Below are 22488 nucleotides of genomic sequence, written 5' to 3' on the forward strand. Positions count from 1 at the left end.
GGAAAGCAAAAAATGTGAGATATGATTCTGGGGCATCGAGTCACCGTAATCCCCTTTCATTTGAGTTGGTGACATGAACGTGTATGTATATCAGCTAATGAAAAATTGGGGAAAACTTTGGTGAATTTGGATAGCTTAGTTGGTTGCATCAGAAATAAAGGGTCTGGGATTTGATGTCATAAGAACTCAGGTTTAGGGACTTCCCTGGCGGTCCAGTGGTTAAGGGGCGTGGATTTGGTCCCTGGTCAGGGAATTAAATCCCCAAAAGAACCTAGGTTTAAATTTCAACTCTGCACGTGAATCTAAACTCCTTGGGTGTCAGATTCCTAATCTGTACAATGGAGATGGCAACACCTAATTAGAGTTTGTGAGGATTGAAAACAAGCGAAAACAGTGCCCTGAATATAGTAAGTGGTTATTCTCACCATTGAAAAGATTTGACTGGGGAAGATATCCTCTAGAGAACAGTAAATGTAAAGTGGTCCATTTATGATTACCCTTTATGTTTCTAGACACTTCAGGTTGGTATTTTATTTAAGACAAAGGATAGTTTTCCTTTTCATTAATTCTTTTAAATCAACTATAAAGAATATAGAGAGAACAGCAAATCCATGGTTTTTAAAAAGTTATAGGTGATAACACATTAGAGTTGTCACCTGGGCGGGCTGAGGTCCATGTTGCTTCTGTTTTGTTTCTTATTGCATCTCAGGCCTAGCACAGACTTTGAAACATTGTAGTCATGATTTATTAGCTGCCTAAGTAAAGTGTTATGCATAGTAGCACAAGCACTTAGTGTTTAGATTTTAATCATCATCTTCATGAGGGAAAAAAATGGATTTTTTTAAATGTCATCAAATAAAATTCTGAGAGTAAGTTCAAAAATATGAGGTCGGGTAATAACTTATGAGAGTGATATAGATTGAAATGTGTATTAAATTTTTCATGATAGAAAACGGTGACTTCGATACAAAATGAATCTTACTTTTACTCTAAAATGAAGTAAACATGTTTTTGTTTGATGATAGTCAAAGACAGTCTTCTCCAAATTAGAAGCACATTCACACGATCCTATAGAAGTCATCAAGATGCTGGGGGCTGAAGCCAGGTCACATCTGGGTTAGACCCTTAGCAAGGCCGTTCCTGGCTTATCAGCATTCTCACCTATTTCTTTCCATGCCCATGGAGGTAATGGTTGTACTTGCTTCCCGCTGATGAGAGGATCAAAGGAGACGTGCTTGGCATGATTTTCATTACTTCTCTCTAGTACATTTTGATTCAAGTACCTAATTCTGAATTTGATTTCACCATCTTTTCTGAATGTCAGTTTTGTTTCTGTTTTGCTTTTGTCATAAAGGGTTAACCAGTTCCTTGACTTCGGGACTCTGGATTGGACTCAACAGTCTGAGCTTCAACAGTGGATGGCAGTGGAGCGGGGCCAGTCCATTCCGGTATTTGAACTGGTTGCCAGGTAGGGTTAAGCTCATCCGATAAACTTGGTGCCATTAAGCTGGTTGAATTCATCTGCATTTAATTTAGCTACGTACCCTGGAGAACTTCATCAGCTCACGTGTAGATCTCAAAGAGAAGAATTGGGAGATTTCATCAAGCACAGTTTATTTCTCACCTTGCTTTGAAAGCTGCCAACTAGGTTTGAATACTCTAACACCATAAGGTTATTCCAGCTTTCTGGGATAAGGACTTATCTGGAAGGATAATCACACAAGTCAATAGAGGACTCTGTTAAAGTATATATTCTCAGAGCATCCTTGATTTGCTAGGTATTATATTCAAAAATTTGATTTTATATTTATGATATATATATATAATATATAATGCTCCATAGTATATTCAAAGATTTTATACATATTTATTTATATCTACACACACACTGTGAATTTAAGAAATTTAAATTGTTTTAGGCTGGAGAATGTCTCATTATCTTGAGCCATGAGATATTTGCAAGATTTCTGTCATCGTTATAATGACCTGAAGGTCTACGTTGACGCCATTTTCTCCTATTTTTAATAGGAGAAAAATAGAGTTGGATTTTTCCAACTAGAGTTGGATTAAAAATAATACCAGCCACAGATTGTAATATTCCATGCTAGCATAATCATTCATGAGCAGTTTTGTTGACAGTTTGTAGTTTAGTTGTAGAAAAACACAGGGGATGATCAAGCCTTCAACGGCTTTCCCATGTTTTGGAGGACAGAAAATGCTCTGAGCTAATTATTTCTATATTGTTGTAACATAGAGGTAACAGAACATAAAAGAAGAGTAGATGATAAAGATGTCTTACATATACAGAAATTATTCTGAGAAAACAAAAGGACCAATGATGACAAAAAGTCTTGATCTTATTCACCAATGCCAACCATTGTCAGTGGCTGCTTAAGGTACTCTACTGAGTATGATTCTCCACTCCCAACCCAGGCCCCATCCTGTGCTAATCTTGATTTATTAGGAAAGCGTGCAGGTAGGGATTAGTGATGTCTGCCGTAGGTGTCGGAAAGGATGGATCACATTTTCATTTACCAGTTCTGCTATAGAAAATACTGGTGTGGTGTTTCTTCATATGGTCAGACTTCTTTTTTAAAGCCATTGAATTGTTTTTGCATTTGGCTTAGAAAATTAAACTCTCCATTTTCCATGTTACCGACTTATGGTATTAAAAAGAAACAGAAAAACTTTGAAATAAATAGATAATATTCAGAATATGCTAAAACATGAGAGGGAATTTTTAGAGGACATACGTTGGTTTAAACTGATTGGATTTTACTATGAAATTTGACTTTCAATGTACTCCTTCAATGCATGATGTTTACAGGGCTGTCCCTACGAGTCAGCTCTGCTTTCCTCTGGAATATGGTGAGTAAACACTGCTTCAGGGGAATGTAAGATGTGCTATTTATGAGTGAGAATTTGATTTGTCTGCTTACTGACTCAGTCACACTAAATTGGAGAATGCCAGTTGGCTTAGTCAGATCATTAGACAATAATAATCATTTGTTGGGGGATTAGAGTTTACTCTTTGCTGCTTAATTATTGTAGGCAGATCATTTTATTTATTACTCAATTCTAAGTGATGATTATTGTAATATTTAACCACTTGCATTCTGAGAGTTCAGTGAGAAAATTGAGGGGTCTAGATTCTGTGAAAGTGAGGAATAAAATTGGAATATTAATGAGAAAGGAAAAGAAATGTCCTTCCTTATTAAACCAATTCCTGAGAAGTAGGCACAAAATTAAACCACCTTCTGAAATAATATGAGAGTTTCTTTAAATGAAAATTAGAAACCTTGTGGAACATTAGAAGTTGTTATTGTATAAATTGTTCAATCAGCCTTCAACTGAGAACTTACCAAGTAAAGCATCTATTAAAATACATCTACATTTGAAGTGAGGATATTTTACACAAATGGTATAGAAGTGTGAATTCAAATATGTAACTAACCATTTAAAGACAAAGAGTCGATATATTAAAGTAGGTATTGGTGGTCTATTGATAAATAACTGTATAACTATGATTTACCAGCTCATATATTAAATAATAACCGTTAGCTGTAAAATACATTATTGTTTCCGAAAGTTTCTTTCCAGTACTGGTACCTTATCTGTTAGTTCAGTTATACTGGAAGTTTGGTCCTACTATCAACACGTTTAAAAAACATCTTTATCCTTATCACTAACAATTTTTTCTTTGTGTGCTATTCAAGCAACTTCCAAAAATTTTTGACAAAGGCTTTACGGAGCAGGTGATGTGATTCCCATCTTTCGGGAAGGGAGAGTGTGGTCCAGGTCCAGGGCGTAAACATGTCAGAGGTCACAAAGCAGAATCATTGACAAAATGTGACTCATCACCCTGTCTTCTCTTGTGAGATGGAGCAAGTTTTTAGAGCACTGGTTTCAAAATCATTTACTAAAGTGGTGGAAAAGTATGATACACGATACATGCACGTGGGTATCGTGCATGTATCGATTGCACTAAGAAAGTTGACTTGACCTGGTTCTTTTTTTTTTAAGATGTTGGGGGTAGGAGTTTATTAATTAATTTATTTATTTTTGCTGTGTTGGGTCTTAGTTTCTGTGCGAGGGCTTTCTCTAGTTGCGGCAAGTGGGGGCCACTCTTCATCACGGCGCGTGGGCCTCTCACTATCGCGGCCTCTCTTGTTGTGGAGCACAGGCTCCAGAGGCACAGGCTCAGTAGTTGTGGCTCACGGGCCCAGCTGCTCCGCGGCATGTGGGATCTTCCCGGACCAGGGCTCGAACCCGTTTCCCCTGCATTAGCAGGCAGATTCTCAACCACTGAGCCACCAGGGAAGCCCTGACCTGGTTCTTTAGTCTTTCCAGTAAGCAATGAGATGAGAGGTTAGCTGCTAAAAATATTCTTCAATAGGCTGAGTTGAAAATCTTGAGAGAGACTCTGAGCTCTGGGAGTACTTTATCAGCATTTACTATGGCACATTGCTGCTTCTAGCATCTCTTTCCTTCTCTTTCTCCTCCCATTGCCTTCTTTCCTGCCTGTTCTTTCTAACTGGAGAAAGTTTTCCCCTGTCCAGAAATTCTCTGGCTGGTCCTCACAGTAAGCTTGACTTAGGTTTTGGGGGAGGTATCGACAAACGTTCAATATGGCTGATTTGGAACATCGTGTATTCTTTTGTTATTTACCCCCCTATCACACATAAAATAACCCAGTGTGAAGATTGGTCAGGATTCAATGCTTAGCTTTATTGCTTGATATTGTGGGGAAAAATTTATTTCAAAGAAGTAAACTTAAATAATCAACATTTCAGGTATTGGAATGATCCAACATTGAGAAAACAAATAGGCACCCAACATGTCTTTTGCTCTGCAGGCAGTAAATCTTTCTTTGTGAATGTGTAACAGAAAGGGTGGGGACCCATTAAACGCCAAGGATAAACACACAAGGCTCTGAGGGTCTATCTACTTGTAATTCCTTTAATAGTCCCACTTTTATTTTTTCTTTTCCCCACAGGAAGCCCATCAGCTGAACCAGGAAAAAGCTGTGTGTCACTGAATCCCGGGAAAAGTGCTAAATGGGAAAATCTGCAGTGTGTTCAGAAACTAGGCTATATTTGTAAAAAGGGCAACACAACTTTGAATTCTTTTGTTATCCCCTCAGGTAAGTGATCTATTTGATCTGAAGTGTATAAAATATTATAATTTAAAGATCAAATTACAGTCTAGTCCTAACTGTAGTCAATGACAGGTTTTGTTGATCATTTATGGTATCAACTTAATGATATTCCTACAGAATGTCTTTTTGTTGGTTGCTAACCTTTCCTGAGTGTTCTGGAGTGTTTGGGCATGAGCAAAGCCTTTGACGCAGCATTAATAAAAATTTTATCTTCACAGCTGCCCTGTGAGGTAGGTATTATTATTCACACATTTTGGATGAGGAAAAAGATATTCAGAGGATATAAAAAACTCGCACATGTGACAAAACTGGAATCCAAGCTAGGAAATCAGTATCTGAAAGGGATGTTTTTATTATGTCCTCACTATTTAATGGCGTATCTGGGCGCCAGTGTTATTTAGTTTAACATATACACTGAAGTCTTCACCAGAATGGAATAAAACTTCCCAGGAGTAGTCGCTGAGTTTTATATCTAGGCTAGACCAGTGGGAAAAAATGCAATTATGCTCTCTATTATAATTTTATAGAAGAATTAAGCTACTAAACCCAGAATGCATTTTTTTCTTCAAATTGACAAAAAGCAAAGTAACTATTGATATATTCTTTTCACCATCAGCTGTTTTTGGAGAGACACGTAATACTTCAAGGTCATTTATGTATGTATATATATATTCTGCTTGGGAAATCTGACAGCATGGCATTCTTTACTTTTTTTGCTCCTTGACTTTTAAAAGCAATTTCATTTATTTTAAAATATGATCAACATGGCTAGAAAGTCCAAGGTAAGACATGATAAATAATAATAATTTCTTACAGTTCTTACTTCAAATTTGCAATTCCTCTCTGAATAACTGTTCTGGGCGTATATCCTTACCTAGATATTCTATGAATATATGAATAAATATGTTTGTAATTCTTTTTGTCTGTTTTATACAAATGGCAGCATACGATACACTTTGCTCTACTTTTTTCACTTAATAACAATTTGGGGCATCATTTCATACAGTACATAGGTAGCTTCTGTGTTCATTTTTATGGCTGTACATTAGCTGTTGCAGGGAGAGACCATATATTTTTTAACCAGTCCCCTATTAATGGAACTTTAGTTTACTTCCAATTTTTTATTATTACAAACAATCCCGCAGTGAGTAACTTTATACGTATGTCATTTGATGTGTGTGATTATTCCTAGAAGTGGAATTGCCAGATCAAAGAGTGGGTGTTTGCCATTTTAATGGATACAAATATGGAGGAGCTCTCCAATGGGTATAGATGAGGGTCCCATTATTGGGTGTGATTATACTTTACAGGGTCACCCTTACGGCTGTGGGCACGCCTCAGGGAGACCTCAGTCATTTTTGTATTTCATCTCCTCTATTCCTCCCATACGAGAAATGGTACTGATATAATCCTTCCCTCTTGGAAGAGCTCATATAATTCTCCTCCAGAAGATTTGGAATTACCACTTAGGGGATGAGGCGAATGGTGGTTTTATCATGTCTGAGTTAAGGAGGTGGAATTCTGTAACTTGGCCTTGTTCCTTAACCCCCCAGTTTTAGTTTCCTATCTATCAAGTGGCAATACTAACACTTGTTCTTCCTGTGAATGTTCGTTCATATTGTCAAGCACTCAGTCCATTATTCTTATTTCTCTTCTGTGCCTCTTACTGAACCAAGCTTGGGTCTGCTGGTCTGCGTGCAGTAAAGCCAATCTGCTGACACTGGATTGTGGTGAAGGAAATTGCAGGGTTTATTGCAGGTGCCAAGCAAGGAGTCCAGGGCAGCTAGTGCTCAAAACCCTGAACTCCCCTAGGGGTTTCAGGAAAGCATTTGTAAAGGCCAGGTGAGGGAGGTGGGTTGCAGGGTATGTGATCAGCTTGTGCACAGTCCTCCGATTGGTTGATGGTGAGGGAACAGGGCAGTGTCCCAGGGGTTAATGTTATCAATCCTTAGGTGCCAACACGCTCGTGATCATCAAGTCGTTAATTTCTTCCATTTGGTGGTGGTTTTAGCATCTGTAAAACGACTCAGGAAATGTCCATCAGCTACTATTATCTGGGTACTTCAGAGAGGAGCTACAGCAGAGGATATGGGAAGGGGGTCTGTCCCAGGAAGGCCCCCTGGGGTCCTGCTCGGTTACATGCCTTACTCGCTTCACTTGCTAACTTTCACTTCCCATTGGATTTTGAATTTCTCTATACTTCCTGGATTAATCATTCTATCTTATCTATAAACTCAAATAAACCAGAGCTTGGAAAAGCATATGAGAGTTAGGATTATGAAGCATACATTATGGGTGACTGTCTCGGGCAAGGGTTCCACCTCGTCCCCTGTTCGTCTCTGCAATGCCACCCTGTTCGTCCACGATCCCTAGGTTGCGAGAGCTACACTGTCCAGTTCAGTAGCCACTAACCACATGTGACCACTGATCACATGAAACGTGACCAGTTCCAACAGAGATCTGCTGTGAGTGTAAAGTACACGCTCGACTCACGTGACATAGCGTGAAAAACAAAAGTAAACGATCTCATTCTTCTTTAATTGATTATATATTGATATGATAATATTTTGGATATATTGGGTTAAATATGATGTATTATTATAAAGAAAGTCACCTGTCTCTCTTGAGACTTGTATTTGACATGGCAACTGGCAAATATATAATTCCATACGTGGCTCCCATTTGTGGATTATGTTATATTTCAGTCAGGCAGTGTCGCTGTACAAGAATAAGCCATTTTTTGTGGCTGCCCCGGGGGACGCCTCTTCATTGGTTGTTTTCATGTTTTGAAATATTTTAACAGTGCATCTGTTTAGTTTTTGAAGCCCTCGGCATGTGCTGGCATCATTTTCAGCTTCTTGAGCAGCAAAATTAAAATATCCCACAAGAGGGCTCCAGAGTGATACTAACCTTTTTTTTTTTGGTAACCACTGGAACTGTATAGAGGGAATAGATTTTCTAAAAATATGCATTTTTCTGTTATAATAATACAGTGTTTGGATCTCAGGACTGCCTATTTACTTGAATGACTGTACACAGAATCTTGAGCTTATACAAAGGTGATGCAGACATTCCCAGACTTTGAGAGACAATGGAACTGTTACATGAAACGGATGACAAAGGTGCCCTATACTGAACCTTTACTAAGGCAGCACATTTGAGAGCCTTTAGTATCAAACTTAAATATAGAAATTGACCTTCCTTTGGCAATACAGTCCCTCTTCAAGCAAGATATATTGCTCAATTGCTGTTTGAAATAGCATCCATAAAATGGTCATAATAAGCTGTTGTACAGTAAACATAACTTCAGTTCTTTTTCTTGACCAACAATTCGTGACACGTACTCTGTGCCAGGCCCTGTGCCATTTCAGGGCCTATATGCGGATGACTAAAGCCAGTCTCTTGCCTTCGAACATTGTTACTGTCTCTTTCCCTGGCCTATTACTGTCACAGTGCACGTTTGTCATGTCTAATCAAGGTCATGAAATTTGACCCGACTACTAGTAGCAATAATTAGGACATTGGCCGCTGTTACTGGTTTGATTAAATAAACATCGTTGTCGTATTTGTAATTTATAGTCGTATTATCTCAAGTGCAGAAGCACGCGGTGAGGATGGGTAGTGTAATATTAGTACTAGCATTAATACCAGTCACAATTTTTTACATACACGGATAGTTTGGTTCATGTGGTGTGAACTGACCCGACGTCGCACGGCTTGTGGCCGATTCAGATTTTGCCTGAAACACTTTGGAGTCGACGTCCCGGTGGTCTCTGCGCGGCTCTGTGTCACCTTTGGGGAGCAAGCCCACGGCAATGGGTTATAGTTCAAAGGCACAGGCGGCCGGCTCACGCTGCCACGGTTTCAGCGGTCCTTGGTGACCCCGCCCGCTCCCGCCCCCCCCATTCTAGGCCCCGTGTCAGCACGTCTTTCCGCTGCCTGCCTTGTCCTCTGAGGAATGGCTGGCTTCCTCATGTCCGTAGAATAGAGGTAAATGGAAATCTTTCGAGGAATGAATGCATTATATGGCAAAGCTCTTGTGCTTCCCGTATTTATAGAGCATGCTTAGGACAGGTCTGCCGATGATAAAATGCAGACCAAATGAGACAATCGATTGTATCTTACTGTGGCCTTGTTGTAGGTACGGTTGAAAATAAGAACAGATTTCTCATTTGGCTTTATTTTAAAATGAAAGATGACTTCCATATCATCTTTAGTCTAAAAGCAAACACAATCTCGTCTCTCTTTTGTGAAGACCTATGCCAAAAAATGGAAAAATAAATGTTAGCTGTATTTGCCTACGACTATGAACTGTTCCCTATAGAGAATGATAGAAAATATTGTCAAACTAAAAATTTTTTAAAACAATTTAAAAAATGTTTAAATGTTTTCCAAACTCTTTTTTTGTTTTTCTTCTAGAAAGTGATGTACCTACCAGCTGTCCCAGTCAGTGGTGGCCTTACGCAGGTCACTGTTACAAGATTTACAGAGAAGAGAAGAAAATCCAAAGAGATGCTTTGACTGCGTGTAGGAAGGAGGGTGGTGACCTAGCAAGTATCCACAGCATCGAGGAATTTGACTTCATTATCTCCCAGCTGGGCTATGGTAAGCCCTTCCTCTGTAATACACTTAATTCTCGTCTTCCTGACTTACCACCCGTCTTTGGAAAATTTAATCATAAATGTTAAATCTAATAATCGAATCAATTCAAGTTAACAATTCAATGAACAATTTAGTAACAACTATTAATCAAGCCTAAAATATTAAAATTATATAGCCTAAAATATTAAAATTATATAGTAATTTAAAGAATTTTTACCACTAAGAGAACATTTGAATTTTTTTAATATGGAATCAACTTACGCATAGTTTTAAAAATACTGTGTTTCTATATATAATCTGGATTCAGAGCAGTCTACCTTAAATTTGTGAACAATATTTCACTAGCTGGAACTAGTTGTGTGTATGGATGTATTTTCTCTTTTAAGGCCCATATTTCGTCTCACGGGAAAGGTCTCTCAATGAACCATCTCATCCTTTGAATTTTATTTTCTTTATTAATCTAGCTAAGGCTGCTAGAATGATGTGCAGAGAAAGAAAGAATTTATTTGATGGGAGTTAGATGGCGGCCTCAACCTTTGAAAGAGATTTGCATCTCCATTTTAGGACTGAAAGAGACACAGAGAAAATGTAGTAACTAAATATTGTAAAGTGTTAAAAGATTGGCCCTATCAAAAACATTTAAAAAGTGAGTAAAACGAGTTGGGAATGCTTATCCTGAAGAGGAGGAGGGTGAGGAAGGAAGTAACGATGGCGGGCACTCAGTCGTACTTGCTGATTAAATGATGATCATTTTCTGCTTCCACTTCTGAGACCGCAGAATAGCTGGACCGACCTTTTCATTTCCAGAGAGCAAAACAAGAGGAAAGGGATGGCGGTGATGGTGGGGACTGCTTCCTGACACTTACTGCCTGAAAACTGATAGGAGTGGGGCTAGGGGAGAAGGGAAAAACAATGAACAAATAGATGAGAAAAATAGTCTCCGAGAAAGATGTAAAATGTCCCCAAAACTGCTGCCGTTAGCGCCGGTGCCGCATGGTATCCTTCCTGCTTTGCTCACCTCGCTGAGTTTGCTAGGGTGATGATGATATTCTGCTACAGCCCATAATCATTTCTCGATTATTCTACATTTACCTATCCTGGAGCATGTGGACTACACGATACTAATGTAATCAAAACCAATGTATCTGAAAAATGTCATGACATAGATGGCATGGTACTTACAGTAGGGAATAAAGTTTGCAGGTGAATCAGTGGAAAACACATTAGTTAAGAGGCTGTAGGGCTAACATGCAAATTTTGCCCTACTTTATATAATATGGCCTAGTTATAGGAGAACCTTATATATTTATTGCTGTAGTTATTTTGGAGTTTGGATGATGAAGGTTGCTTTTAAACTCAGCTGGAGAATTAGTAAACTTTCACTATGGAAACCTTCTCTTTTTTATTATTGATAAAGATTTATTTATTTGAAACAATACAAATGATATTTTAAAGGTAAAGGAAAGTTATAAAATTAAAATTATTGTTTCTAAGTCAGAAGCCTAGAAAACCTTTTTTTAGCCAGTTGAGTTGATATCTTTCTTGTTAATCATGGAAATACAGTGGATAAATTGGGACCTACACATGTAAGCTATGACTCCATCAACAAAGACAGCTTCCCTAACAGATTGATAATTCCGTCTAACAACTTTATGCTCACCTGTTATATATTTTTGTAGGATCAAGCTTGTGCATACAAAAGAACAGTTTAGTGAGAAAAATGTTTATCAGAAACTCTTAATACTTTATTATAATTGTGGGACTTGGGAGTTTAGGTTTTCATTGGTCTTGAACCTAAAAACCTTGAGGGCTACATGAGGTCGTTTTGGAGCCTAGATTTGCTGCCGAAAGAACATGATCTGCCAGATTAAGTGAAAGGAAAAGGGGTCATCCTGGCAATGCCATTCATGTTTCATGGTGCTGGAAACATCTGCTAGGACTGGCACCAGGCCAGTCAGGGACTTCTCCAAAAGCTAAGTTGAGTGACAGCTTTTAGGAGGAAGAGACTAAACCATTTAGGGAAATTGCTCTACAATGTGGCATATTTTCTCATTTTCTACTACAACATCATCTTTACAAACTTGTGGCAAGTAATTTTATTTAACTGCTTAAAGAACATATGAAACTTAAATAGATACTGAATTATGTATTCCTTCAATTTTTCAAGCATGGAAATGTGTATGATTTTAGCCATGAGACCTCAGGCCTTCTGTTTTGTCCCATTTTTACTTATGATATTTAGAATTCTTAGAATTAAAACTACTGATAAAATCAATAATGCTCTTCATAGAATTTTTCAAAACAGAATGATCATCTTTTATATCTGTACCTGGTTGTTTTTATTTTAACTTTTGTTATTTGGGTTTTTCTGGTGTTTCCTAGTGAAAATGGTGGCAGATTCCTTCCTGTACATAGACTAATAAATAAGTGCTAAATGCCAGAAGACAGCCCAGCCCTTCAGTTTATACATCTTCTCACTGTATGGATCATTTTCACTGCTATTACAGTGACTAAACAGTAACAGAAACACCTAGAATGTTCTTGATGACATCATCAGTAAAATAGGAGTGGTTTTTAATTTTTATTATTTTAAAACATTCATAAGATTTAATAGTAGTCAAATAGATTTATGTATAAATAAACTACCATATTTCCAGCACCATGAGTTTGGTTGGTATGGTAAATTATTTATAACAAAAAAGCAGCTTCACAAGATAGAGGGTAATGATAGATCTGCTTCAGTTTCCGTTTAACAACTCCCAGGAGATAGAATTTGCAGTAGCACAACAAAAGAATACAGTCATATTCACAATGTGAAGAATACATTACACATTTTAAACTAAAACTGACAACATAAAATGTAGTTGACATCTCAGTCTACAGAGGTAGATCTGTTTAAAGCTCAAGAGGACGGCCTTTCATGCTAGTGATAATATCAAGGGAGTTGTTGATAAAGAACGGGTCTTCCTTTCCCGATAACCTTCTGATGTTTAGAAAGAAAACTGGGTAAATGACTTCTGTGTTTTTCTTCCTGTTTAGAGCCAAGTGATGAGTTATGGATTGGCTTAAATGACATCAAGATTCAAATGTACTTTGAATGGAGTGATGGAGCCCCTGTAACATTTACCAAATGGCTTCGTGGAGAACCAAGTCATGAAAACAATAGACAGGAAGACTGTGTGGTGATGAAAGGCAAAGTAAGGCAACTTTAGCTACTGATACCTACCAAAAGCCACGGGGAACTTTTCCTTCTGTCCCACTTATTACGTACGATTGTTTCCATTGTTTCTATTCTGCTGAATTGACGTAGATCAAGGTTGAACGAGAATTCAGATTCAGTTTTTTGAGTCTCTCTCAATTGTCTGGCACACCCAAATTCTCAAGAGGGCTAAGGAGAGCAACAGACAGAAACTTTCGCTTCAAAGACAAAATTAACCAATAACGAATGCTCATATCATTCCTATGCTTGGTTCTAAGTTGTTTTTTCTTTAATTTTTACTGGAGTATAGTTGATTTTCAGTGTTGTGTTAGTGTCTACCGTACAACAAAGTGAATCAGTTATACATACACATATATCCGCTCTTTTTTAGATTCTATTCCCATATAGGTTATTGCAGAGTGTTGAGTAGATTTCCCTGTGCTATACAGTAGGTCCTTATTAGTTATCTATTTTATATACAGTAGTGTGTATATGTCAATCCATATCTCCCAATTTATCTCTTCCCCCTTCCCCCCCAATAACCATACGTTTTCTACATCTGTGACTCTTTCTGTTTTGTAAATAAGTTTATTTGTACACTTTTTTTAGATTCCACGTACAAGTGATATATATTTGTCTGTGTCTGACTTATTTCACTCAGTATGACAATCTCTAGGTCCATCCATGTTGCTGCAATTGGCAGTATTTTTTTCTTTTTTATGGCTAGTATTCTGTTGTATATATGTACCACATCTTTTTTTATCCATTCCTCTGTCGATGGACATTTAGGTTGGTTCCATGTCCTGGCCATTGTAAATAGTGCTGCAATGAACATTGGAGTGCATATATTAGATTATGGTTTTCTCTGGGTATGCCTAGGAGTGGGATTGCTGGGTCATATGGTAGTTTTATTTTTGTTTTTTGGAGGAACCTCCATACTGTTCTGCATAGTGGCTGCACCAATTTACATTCCCACCAATGGTGTAGGAGGGTTCCCTTTTCTCCACAGGTGGTGGCACATGTTTTTACATGGCTTGATTAATCAATTCAGAGCTTTGATCCTACTTTTAGCTGGTTGCTCTGAGTGGATGGAGACCTAGCTAGATCTACTCTGGGTCCAACAGCCTAGAGTCTGTGCTTGGAGAGCTACAGCTTTTTTTTTAGGTTACAAAGAGGTGCCAAATATGAAAAGATGGCTTCCATGTCTTAAATATCACTTTAGTGACTGAAGTATATCATCAAGTAATCTTTAGTTAATAGAGAATGAAGATGGTGTTTAAGAGGTTTGGTTTTGATGCATGGCTTATTTCCTCATTTGTAAGATAATAATAATAATCATACCCAGCTCATATGGTGGGTATAAGGATTAAATGGGTTAAGGTGTATAACGTGAACAGTGCCTGGCCCAAACTTCCTGTTCAATAAGTATTAGCTACTGTTTTTATCATTGTGGTGTTATTATGGTGATAAATTGAAAGCTTAAGAAGAGTATGTGTTAATTATTGAAAGAATAGGCAGAAGTGTGTCCTGGGAAGGGGAAACCAGAGAGCATCCTACTTGTAGGGAACTCAAAAGACAGTATGGCTGAAAGCATGGAGTGAGAGGTAGAGGGGTGTGTAGGGAAAATACCGGCCATGAGAAAACGTGCATTAGCCTGGAAGTAGGCAAACCTAATCTGCAATTTGCAAATATTACACTGGCTGAAGAATTGAGTAACAGGTTGTAATGGGTACGGAAAACATTTTTCAAGGTGTTTAGCAGTTAAGGGAAGGAGAAGAGAAGTCATTTAACGTGAAATCTCTAAGGAAGGCAGAAAGGGTGGAATTTGAAGTAGAGTGAAATATGGTACCTTAGCTCCGGGGGGACACTCATCAATAGAAATGGGAAGAATGGAGGGAAGAAAACTGGTTTCAGGTGTGTTTTCAGGTTGGGCATGTTGCTTGGGGCCTTCTTTCTGGGTGGCTTTAAACATACTCAGTTAACTTGAAAACAGCTGCCCATAGGCATGGATGAGGAGGAAACCCTTCTGTTGGGACCACCTCTTAAGGGCTTATGAGCATTTTTCGTTTCTCTCTAGATCCCCCTCCAGAGTGGCTTGACAGCAAAGATATAAAAACCATACTGGGGCTACAATCTCTTTATATCTTTGTAGCCAAAGTCAAATTTGCAATTTCCTGGTAAAGTGTCCATTTAACTTTCCTTTTCATAGATGCCTTTTTCTCTTAATAACCTCGAATCTTTATTTCCCTTTTCAGAGGTGCAATTATGAGGAAATAGCACCAAACAACTGATGATCGTTGAGTTTTGTTTTTGTTTTTCCTTTGCTTTCTGCAGGATGGGTACTGGGCAGATCGGGCCTGTGAACAGTCTCTTGGCTACATCTGTAAGATGAAATCACAAGCCCAAACTCCAGGAATAGTGGAAGTGGAAACAGGCTGCCAGAGAGTGAGTACAGAATGCACGCAGTGGTTTCAGATCAGCAAATATGATGTGATAGCTTTATTTTTGTCTGTGAAGGTACTTAATAATAGGGGCCAACTGCTTCACCTTACAGGTAGCGGTAGTCTATGACGCTACGGGTCATCAAGGACATTTCCAGTGGATAACCTTAATTTGCGGATAGCAAACAATCCTTAGTCATTTTTTCCATTTATAATATTTCTGGTGAGCCTGTTTCTGGTGGGGAGTCTTCTCAGTAGATCCCTGAGGGTCTGGGAGGCAGGAGGTCTAGACTCTAGTTGGTAGCAACAGGTGGTAACTCAGGTAAACCAAGTCAAGCCATGCAATCCTATCATGCTTTACTCTCACCTGCACCACAGTTAGTAATACCTCCCCGCAGGTCTGATCTTTCTTTGAGGTTAAAGTAAGTGATTTCTGTGGAGCTGTTTCTAAAAGCATAAAGAAGCTGCAGAATACGGGGCGTATGGTTATCATTTTCCTGTTTGATCGCTGAGTTGCCTATCTTCCTCTTTTTTCCTTTCTCACTTCTCTTGGATAAAAATAAAGTAGAAACTGATTTTCTGTCCAAGAGTGTCAAGTTGTGATCAAATCATAACAAACACCGGAATTCATGAAACATAACTGAGTACTGAACAATTAAACCATAAAGAAAAATAGAGCAAACACAGAAAATCATACAATGTGAGAGATAGAAAGGATCTTAGCGATGCTTGAAAACCCCCTTTTAATTTTTGCCTTCTGGAAATTTCAGCCCAGAGAAGTGATAACTTTTATGAGTCACACAGAGGTAAGGCTAGAACCCAAGCCAAGTACACTTTTACTGCTGGTTTCACTATCAGTACACTTACATATTCTTTGCCTAATCATATGCAGGTACAGAAGATTGTCTATTATTATAATTTTCTATGAGTAATAAACCAATCCTCAAATTTTATTACTTCTACACAATCAAATTTTGTGTATATTTTTTCTGTGAACTGTCATGTCTATAATGATAAAATCCAATTTAATCATTAGGTTAAATAAGAAAAAGAAGAAAATATCAGCCAACTGTTGGTTGAGAGTGCTTATCATGCTTTCAGTGATCTTAAAAGATAAACATTACATTTCTAATCAAACAGGAGAAGATACAAGAACTCAGAGGTAATAATTTAGCCAGTTTAAAAACACATGCTCTAGGCACTGATTTCCTCAAATCATTGGAAAGTCTAGAAAAAAAATCCATTTGTAAACAAAGGAAGATAACAGTTTTTTTTGTCTGGGCCTGGGTACATGGTGGTGTAGGGGTATTTCTGAGAATTCAAAACTACAGGCCTTCTGTCATAAAGATCTGGGATTCCGTTTTCAATTCATTGCTACCTGTATGGGAAACCTTTATCTAAGAAATTAACATGAAATGGTCCCAAGTTGCTAATATTCCTGCATGTCTGACAGATGCAAATGTAAATCCTCTTTATACAGAATTCCTCCTTCCCAGGCTGATTGGGAATCCCACAGATGAGTTTGAAATCCAAAATTATAAAACATACCACCAGGAGCTTAGATGGTGGAATTAATGGATATGACATTAAAGTGAATGCGTTTTAAAATGCTTACAGAAATAAAAGGTGGAATTGAAACCATGGACCAGCCACCAAGTTTTGTTATGTGGTATTTTCATATGATTAAATTGTAAATATTTTTTATTTCCATTAAGATTTTTTTGACCAATGAATTATTTAGAAATGTGTGTGTGTGTTTTCATAGTGGTAGAATTTGCTGGTAGTGATGGGATTTTGTTTGTGTTTTAGTTTCTAAATAATTGGGAGCTACTGTTGATTTAAATTTCACTGCATTGTGCTCATATAAAGTTTTTGTTGTTATTTGTTGAGATTTTCTTCATTATCTAGTTCATAGTCAGTTTTTACAAATACTCCATCTGTGCTTGAACAGAATGATCTTTGATCTGGGGGTTCAGGGGTCTATATATGGTGACTAGATAAAACTTAGCAATGATATTATCCAGATATTCTATATTTCTAATATTTTGTCTGCTTGACAAAATATTCTCCTTGTAATTGTATCAAGTTTTGACTTATGTACTTTGATCTGTATTATATCTTCTTGGTGAATCAGTCCTTCAACTATGGAATTATTTTCTTCATTCATAATAATGCTTTTTTATCATAAAGTCAATTTTAAATAATATTAATATTGCCACAGAAACTATCTTTTGCTTGGTATTTCCCTGGAACCTCTTTCTCCAGCTGCTTGCTTTTAATCATTATGTGTCGTTATATTTTAGGAATGGCTCTTATAAATAAATATCTGCATTTTCATTTTTAATCTAATTTGAGGAACTCTGGCTTTTAACTGGTAAACACCAGTTTTTGTACAATTGAAACCATGGACCATGGGCATGACATCAGTTCTATTGCATATATTTATTCCATTTTCTTTCTGTACAGGTTTGGAAGTTATACATTCTTACTCTTTTTTTTAAAAAAAAATGGTTACCCTTATATTTTTAACATGCATTCCTGACTTGAAGTTAACCGATATCTCTCTCTGCCTCATGAACAAAATGAATGTTAATTATCCCACTCAAACATTCAAAATTTTTCAAATTTTGAAGTAATGTTAGACTCACAAGAAGTTGAAAAAAAGGGTACCGAGAATTCCCCTGTATCATCCACTCCACTTCAGCCAATGACAGCATTTTCTCTAACCAGAGTGCATGATCACTACAGGTAGTCGGCATGGATACAATATTATTGACTAAACTACAGATCTTATTACTATTCCATTCTTTAACTTCCCACCACCAAGTAGGTATCTTTGCTATTTGTCCAGGCAGTTAGACCTGGATTTACTGACATTTATTGACTTCTTTGCTCAGCGTAGACTTTTAGCCCACTTGCTCCTCTTGACTTTCCTTTCTTGCCAAAGTAAATCTTTTAGAAGTTCTTTCCCTGGGATTTGGGCGTGGAAAACTCTCTGTCTTTGTTTGAAAATCTCTTGAATTCATCTGCACCCTGCATAGTAATTTAGGTAGGTCATTTTAGAATTCTAGATTGATAGCTGTTTTCTGACAGCACTTTACATATTATTATTCCCTTTTCTCCTGGCCTTTATTTTTGCCATTGGAATTCCTACTAGACTAAATCTTCTTTTTTTAAAAAGTGGATACTCTGTATTTTCTCTCTGATTGACTTTAATATCTCATTTTCTCTCTCTGTAAGTAGTTCAGTTTTGGATTTATTTTATTGGTTCCATTTGGTATTGAGTGTACCTCTTCATTTCGAGGATTTGTATCTTTCCATTCTTGAAAAGTACCAGTCATTAATTTTATTCAGTGCTTCTGAAACTTCTCTCAGGTTGATTTTCAACCTTCTCATTCTATCATTTATATTTTCTATCAATATGATTTTTAAAACATCTTTTCGTATTCTCATCTCTCTTCTACATTCAGTCAATTTACTAATTTTTCTGAAACCATATTTTCTATATTTAATCTGGCCATTGGGTTTTAACTTCATATTTTTCTTTTCTAGAAATTCTTTTTTGTGTGTGTTTGAATCCTCTCGTTCTTTGTTCATAGTATTTTGATCTTTCATCGTTGATTCTGTTTCTTCTTTTGTCACTTAAATCATCTCAACATGCTTCTTTTTATATTTTTTCCAGATTGTTTTATTATGTTAAACTGTTGACTCTCCCTTAAAATGAGACATTTTTCTCACATGGTTAATAATTTTTGATTGTGAATCCATCCCCATCCCATCCCCACCCTGACCCTCAAATGTCATAGTCTTACATGACCTGGACTGTGGAAATATCTCTGTCGTGTGGTTTTACATTTTACTTCTCAAAGCGCCTGCAAGATTCTCCTTCTGGGGCTTCCCTGGTGGCGCAGTGGTTGAGAATCCGCCTGCCGATGCAGGAGACACGAGTTCGTGCCCTGGTCCGGGAAGATCCCACGTGCCGCGGAGCGGCTGGGCCCGTGAGCCGTGGCCGCTGAGCCTGCGCGTCCGGAGCCTGTGCTCCGCAACGGGAGAGGCCACAACAGTGAGAGGCCCGCATACCGCAAAAAAAAAAAAAAAAAAAAAGATTCTCCTTCTGTAGACTACATTTTATATTTTATTTTTTGGGCTGTAGATTCTCATACAATGTGGATAGTGTAAAGTTGGGACTGGCACCCATCTATGGCACAGACCTGGTATTTGTTTTCAAACAGAAGAATTTTTTTCTTCCTTCACCCAGAACCCCAGGCAGGTGACAAGAATCTCTGTCATTTCCTCCTTCTGTGGGTGGAGTTTTCTCTCTCTCCTTTCAAAGAGGGGCTACCCTTAGTGGGTATCATCTTTACGCAAGGACTTCAGTTCTATCTCCCTGCCTCAGGTGGGCTGATGGCCAAATATCCTAATCTGTATGGACATTAATACCCCAGCCCCTAGACTCTAGGACCTTAATCTTGGTCTGATACATAACCAGGCAACTACAGTCTCAGCTTGTGCATTTTCCATTCCAGCTTTTTAGTTTTCTAGTATTTATTTTTGATACCTGGAGATTTCCCCTTCTTTCTCCCAAACTCTAGTATGGATTTTCTCTTTATTATTATGTTTTTATTTAGCATGCTTTTAGTTCTGTGTGTTTGAAGTGTGGGAGAGGAAGCACACCAAATCATGTTGCCAAAAGTTTGATAAATACTATCCTGGGACCAGATGGTACAGCTTTATACTCACCATCTACTACTGGCTTCAGTAGGTGACTCGGCTTGTTATTCTGCAAATTATTTCCTGTGGTTACCTATTCTAAAACTGAGGTCTTAGCCATTTTGTTCAGTTTCTTGGGTAAACATGTCACAAATCATTTTTGTTGGAAGTTACATCAGAAGTGGAGAGAATGACTCTCCTCACCCCCATTTTGTATCATAATTGCCATTTGAGGAACAATGCGCTCCTGTTTTCCTTATTCACATAAATTGTTTTCATTGCACGTGAAATTATTCATATTTGTGTCCTTTATACACTTCTATTGTTTATGAATTTGTGTTTCATCATAGAGGAATTGTTAAAATAATATTATATAATAAATATGCATGATCATCTGCTTCATAACATCAATAGGGCTGGAAAAGACATGGCTTCTACTGCTATTTGATTGGACACACACTTTCAACATTTACAGAAGCAAACCAAACCTGTGTGAATGAGGAGGCTTACCTAACAACTATTGAAGACAGGTATGCAACTATTTCATGTTTTTTAAAAAATGTATCAAACAATGAACCATTTCCAAAAAAGCATATCAATGTGCTCTAAATTTCTGAGTAAATTACATTGAATCTTAAAGTATGGTTTGTAAATATAGGAGCATTAAAAATCATGTTTTGGGGCTTCCCTGGTGGCGCAGTGGTTGAGAGTCTGCCTGCCGATGCAGGGGACGCGGGTTCGTGCCCCGGTCCGGGAAGATCCCACGTGCCACGGAGCAGCTGGGCCCGTGAGCCGTGGCCGCTGAGCCTGTGCGTCCAGAGCCTGTGCTCCGCAACGGGAGAGGCCACAGCAGTGAGAGGCCCCCGTACCACAAAGAAGAAAAAAAAAATATCATGTTTTTATTTGGATTCTTCATTGAAAACACAATAAAATATTTTGCTACTTTTAGTACCATAAAACAATGTTCAGAACAGTTTGCTAATGCTCTGGTAAATGTTGTTTATAGATCTAACTTTATTTATTTATTGGAGTATAATTGCTTTACAGTGTTGTGTTAGTTTCTGCTGTACAAGGAAGTGAATCAGCTATATGTATACCTATATCCCCTCCCTCTTGGACCTCTCTCCCCTCACCCCCCATTCCACCCATCTAGGTCGTCACAGAGCACCAAGCTGAGCTCCCGTGCTATACAGCAGGTTCCTACTAGTTAGCTATTTTACACATGGTAGTGTATTTATGTCAAACCTAATCAATTTGTCCCACCCTCCCCTTCCCCTCCGTGTCCACATGTCCCTTCTCTGCCTCTACATCTCTATTCCTTCCCTACAAATAGGTTCATCTGTACCATTTCTCTAGATTCCACATATATGCGTTAATATACAATATTTGTTCTTCTCTTTCTGGCCTACTTTACTCTGTATGACAGACTCTAGGACCATCCACGTCTCCACAAATGACCAAATTTCGTTCCTTTTTATGGCTGCGTAATATTCCATTGTATATATGTACCAAATCTTCTTTATCCATTTGTCTGTCGATGGCCATTTAGGTTGTTTCCATGTCCTGGCTATTGTAAATAGGGCTGCAATTAACATTGGGGTGCATGTGTCCTTTTGAATTACAGTTTTCTCAGGGTATATGCCCAGTAGTGAGATTGTTGGGTCATTTGATAATTCTATGTTTAGTTTTATAAGGAACCTCCATATTGTTCTCCATAGTGGCTGTATCAATTTACATTCCCACCAACAGTGCAAAAGAGTTCCCTTTTCTCCACACCCTCTCCAGCATTTACTGTTTGTAGATTTTTTGATGCTGGCCATTCTGACTGGTGTGAGGTGATACCTCACTATAGTTTTCATATGCATTTCTCTAATAATTAGTGATGTTAAGCATATTTTCATGTGCTTCTTGGCCATCTGTATGTCTTCTTTGGTGAAATGTCTATTTAGGTCTTCTGCCCATTTTTTAATTGGGTTGTTTGTTTTTTTGATATTGAGCTCCATGAGAGATCTAACTTTTTTTAAATGTAGCAGATCTCAAATTTTTTAAAGCAAAAACAGTAAGTAAAATTTGTCATGTCAAAAATCAAACTTTCTATCTTTACTACCACCTCCAACAAAAAAGAAGGCAGAGAGATTTACTGAATATTTTATTCATTCTTTCCAGTCTTCCATTCTTTGATTTGCTTTGCTTTGCTAGGTTTACTAGCTTATTAGGTCCAGAAAATGATGGGGACACAGAGAATTTTATGTAACTTTTAACATCTAGAATCCCATCTTTCTTTGAAGTTTTAGTATTTATTTCTCTCCTGCTTTTTGCAAAGTACTGGATCAGGCACAGAAGAAACTTAAATTTTTTTAAATGTCCATTTGATTGGA

General features: G+C 37.8%; 1 protein-coding gene across 1 annotated transcript in view; it reads left to right on the top strand.

The window, feature by feature from the left end:
- The window catches only part of MRC1 (mannose receptor C-type 1), a 98858-nt gene that overhangs the window by 29285 nt on the left and 47085 nt on the right, over positions 1-22488 (top strand). Inside the window, exons 5-10 of the mRNA XM_059058350.2 lie at positions 1355-1468; positions 4997-5143; positions 9578-9763; positions 12800-12957; positions 15294-15404; positions 20525-20640. Coding sequence (XP_058914333.1) covers positions 1355-1468; positions 4997-5143; positions 9578-9763; positions 12800-12957; positions 15294-15404; positions 20525-20640 — 832 coding nt within the window. The remainder of the gene's footprint in view (positions 1-1354; positions 1469-4996; positions 5144-9577; positions 9764-12799; positions 12958-15293; positions 15405-20524; positions 20641-22488) is intronic.

Source organism: Kogia breviceps, chromosome 3 (assembly GCF_026419965.1).
Source record: "Kogia breviceps isolate mKogBre1 chromosome 3, mKogBre1 haplotype 1, whole genome shotgun sequence".
NCBI lineage: Eukaryota > Metazoa > Chordata > Mammalia > Artiodactyla > Physeteridae > Kogia > Kogia breviceps.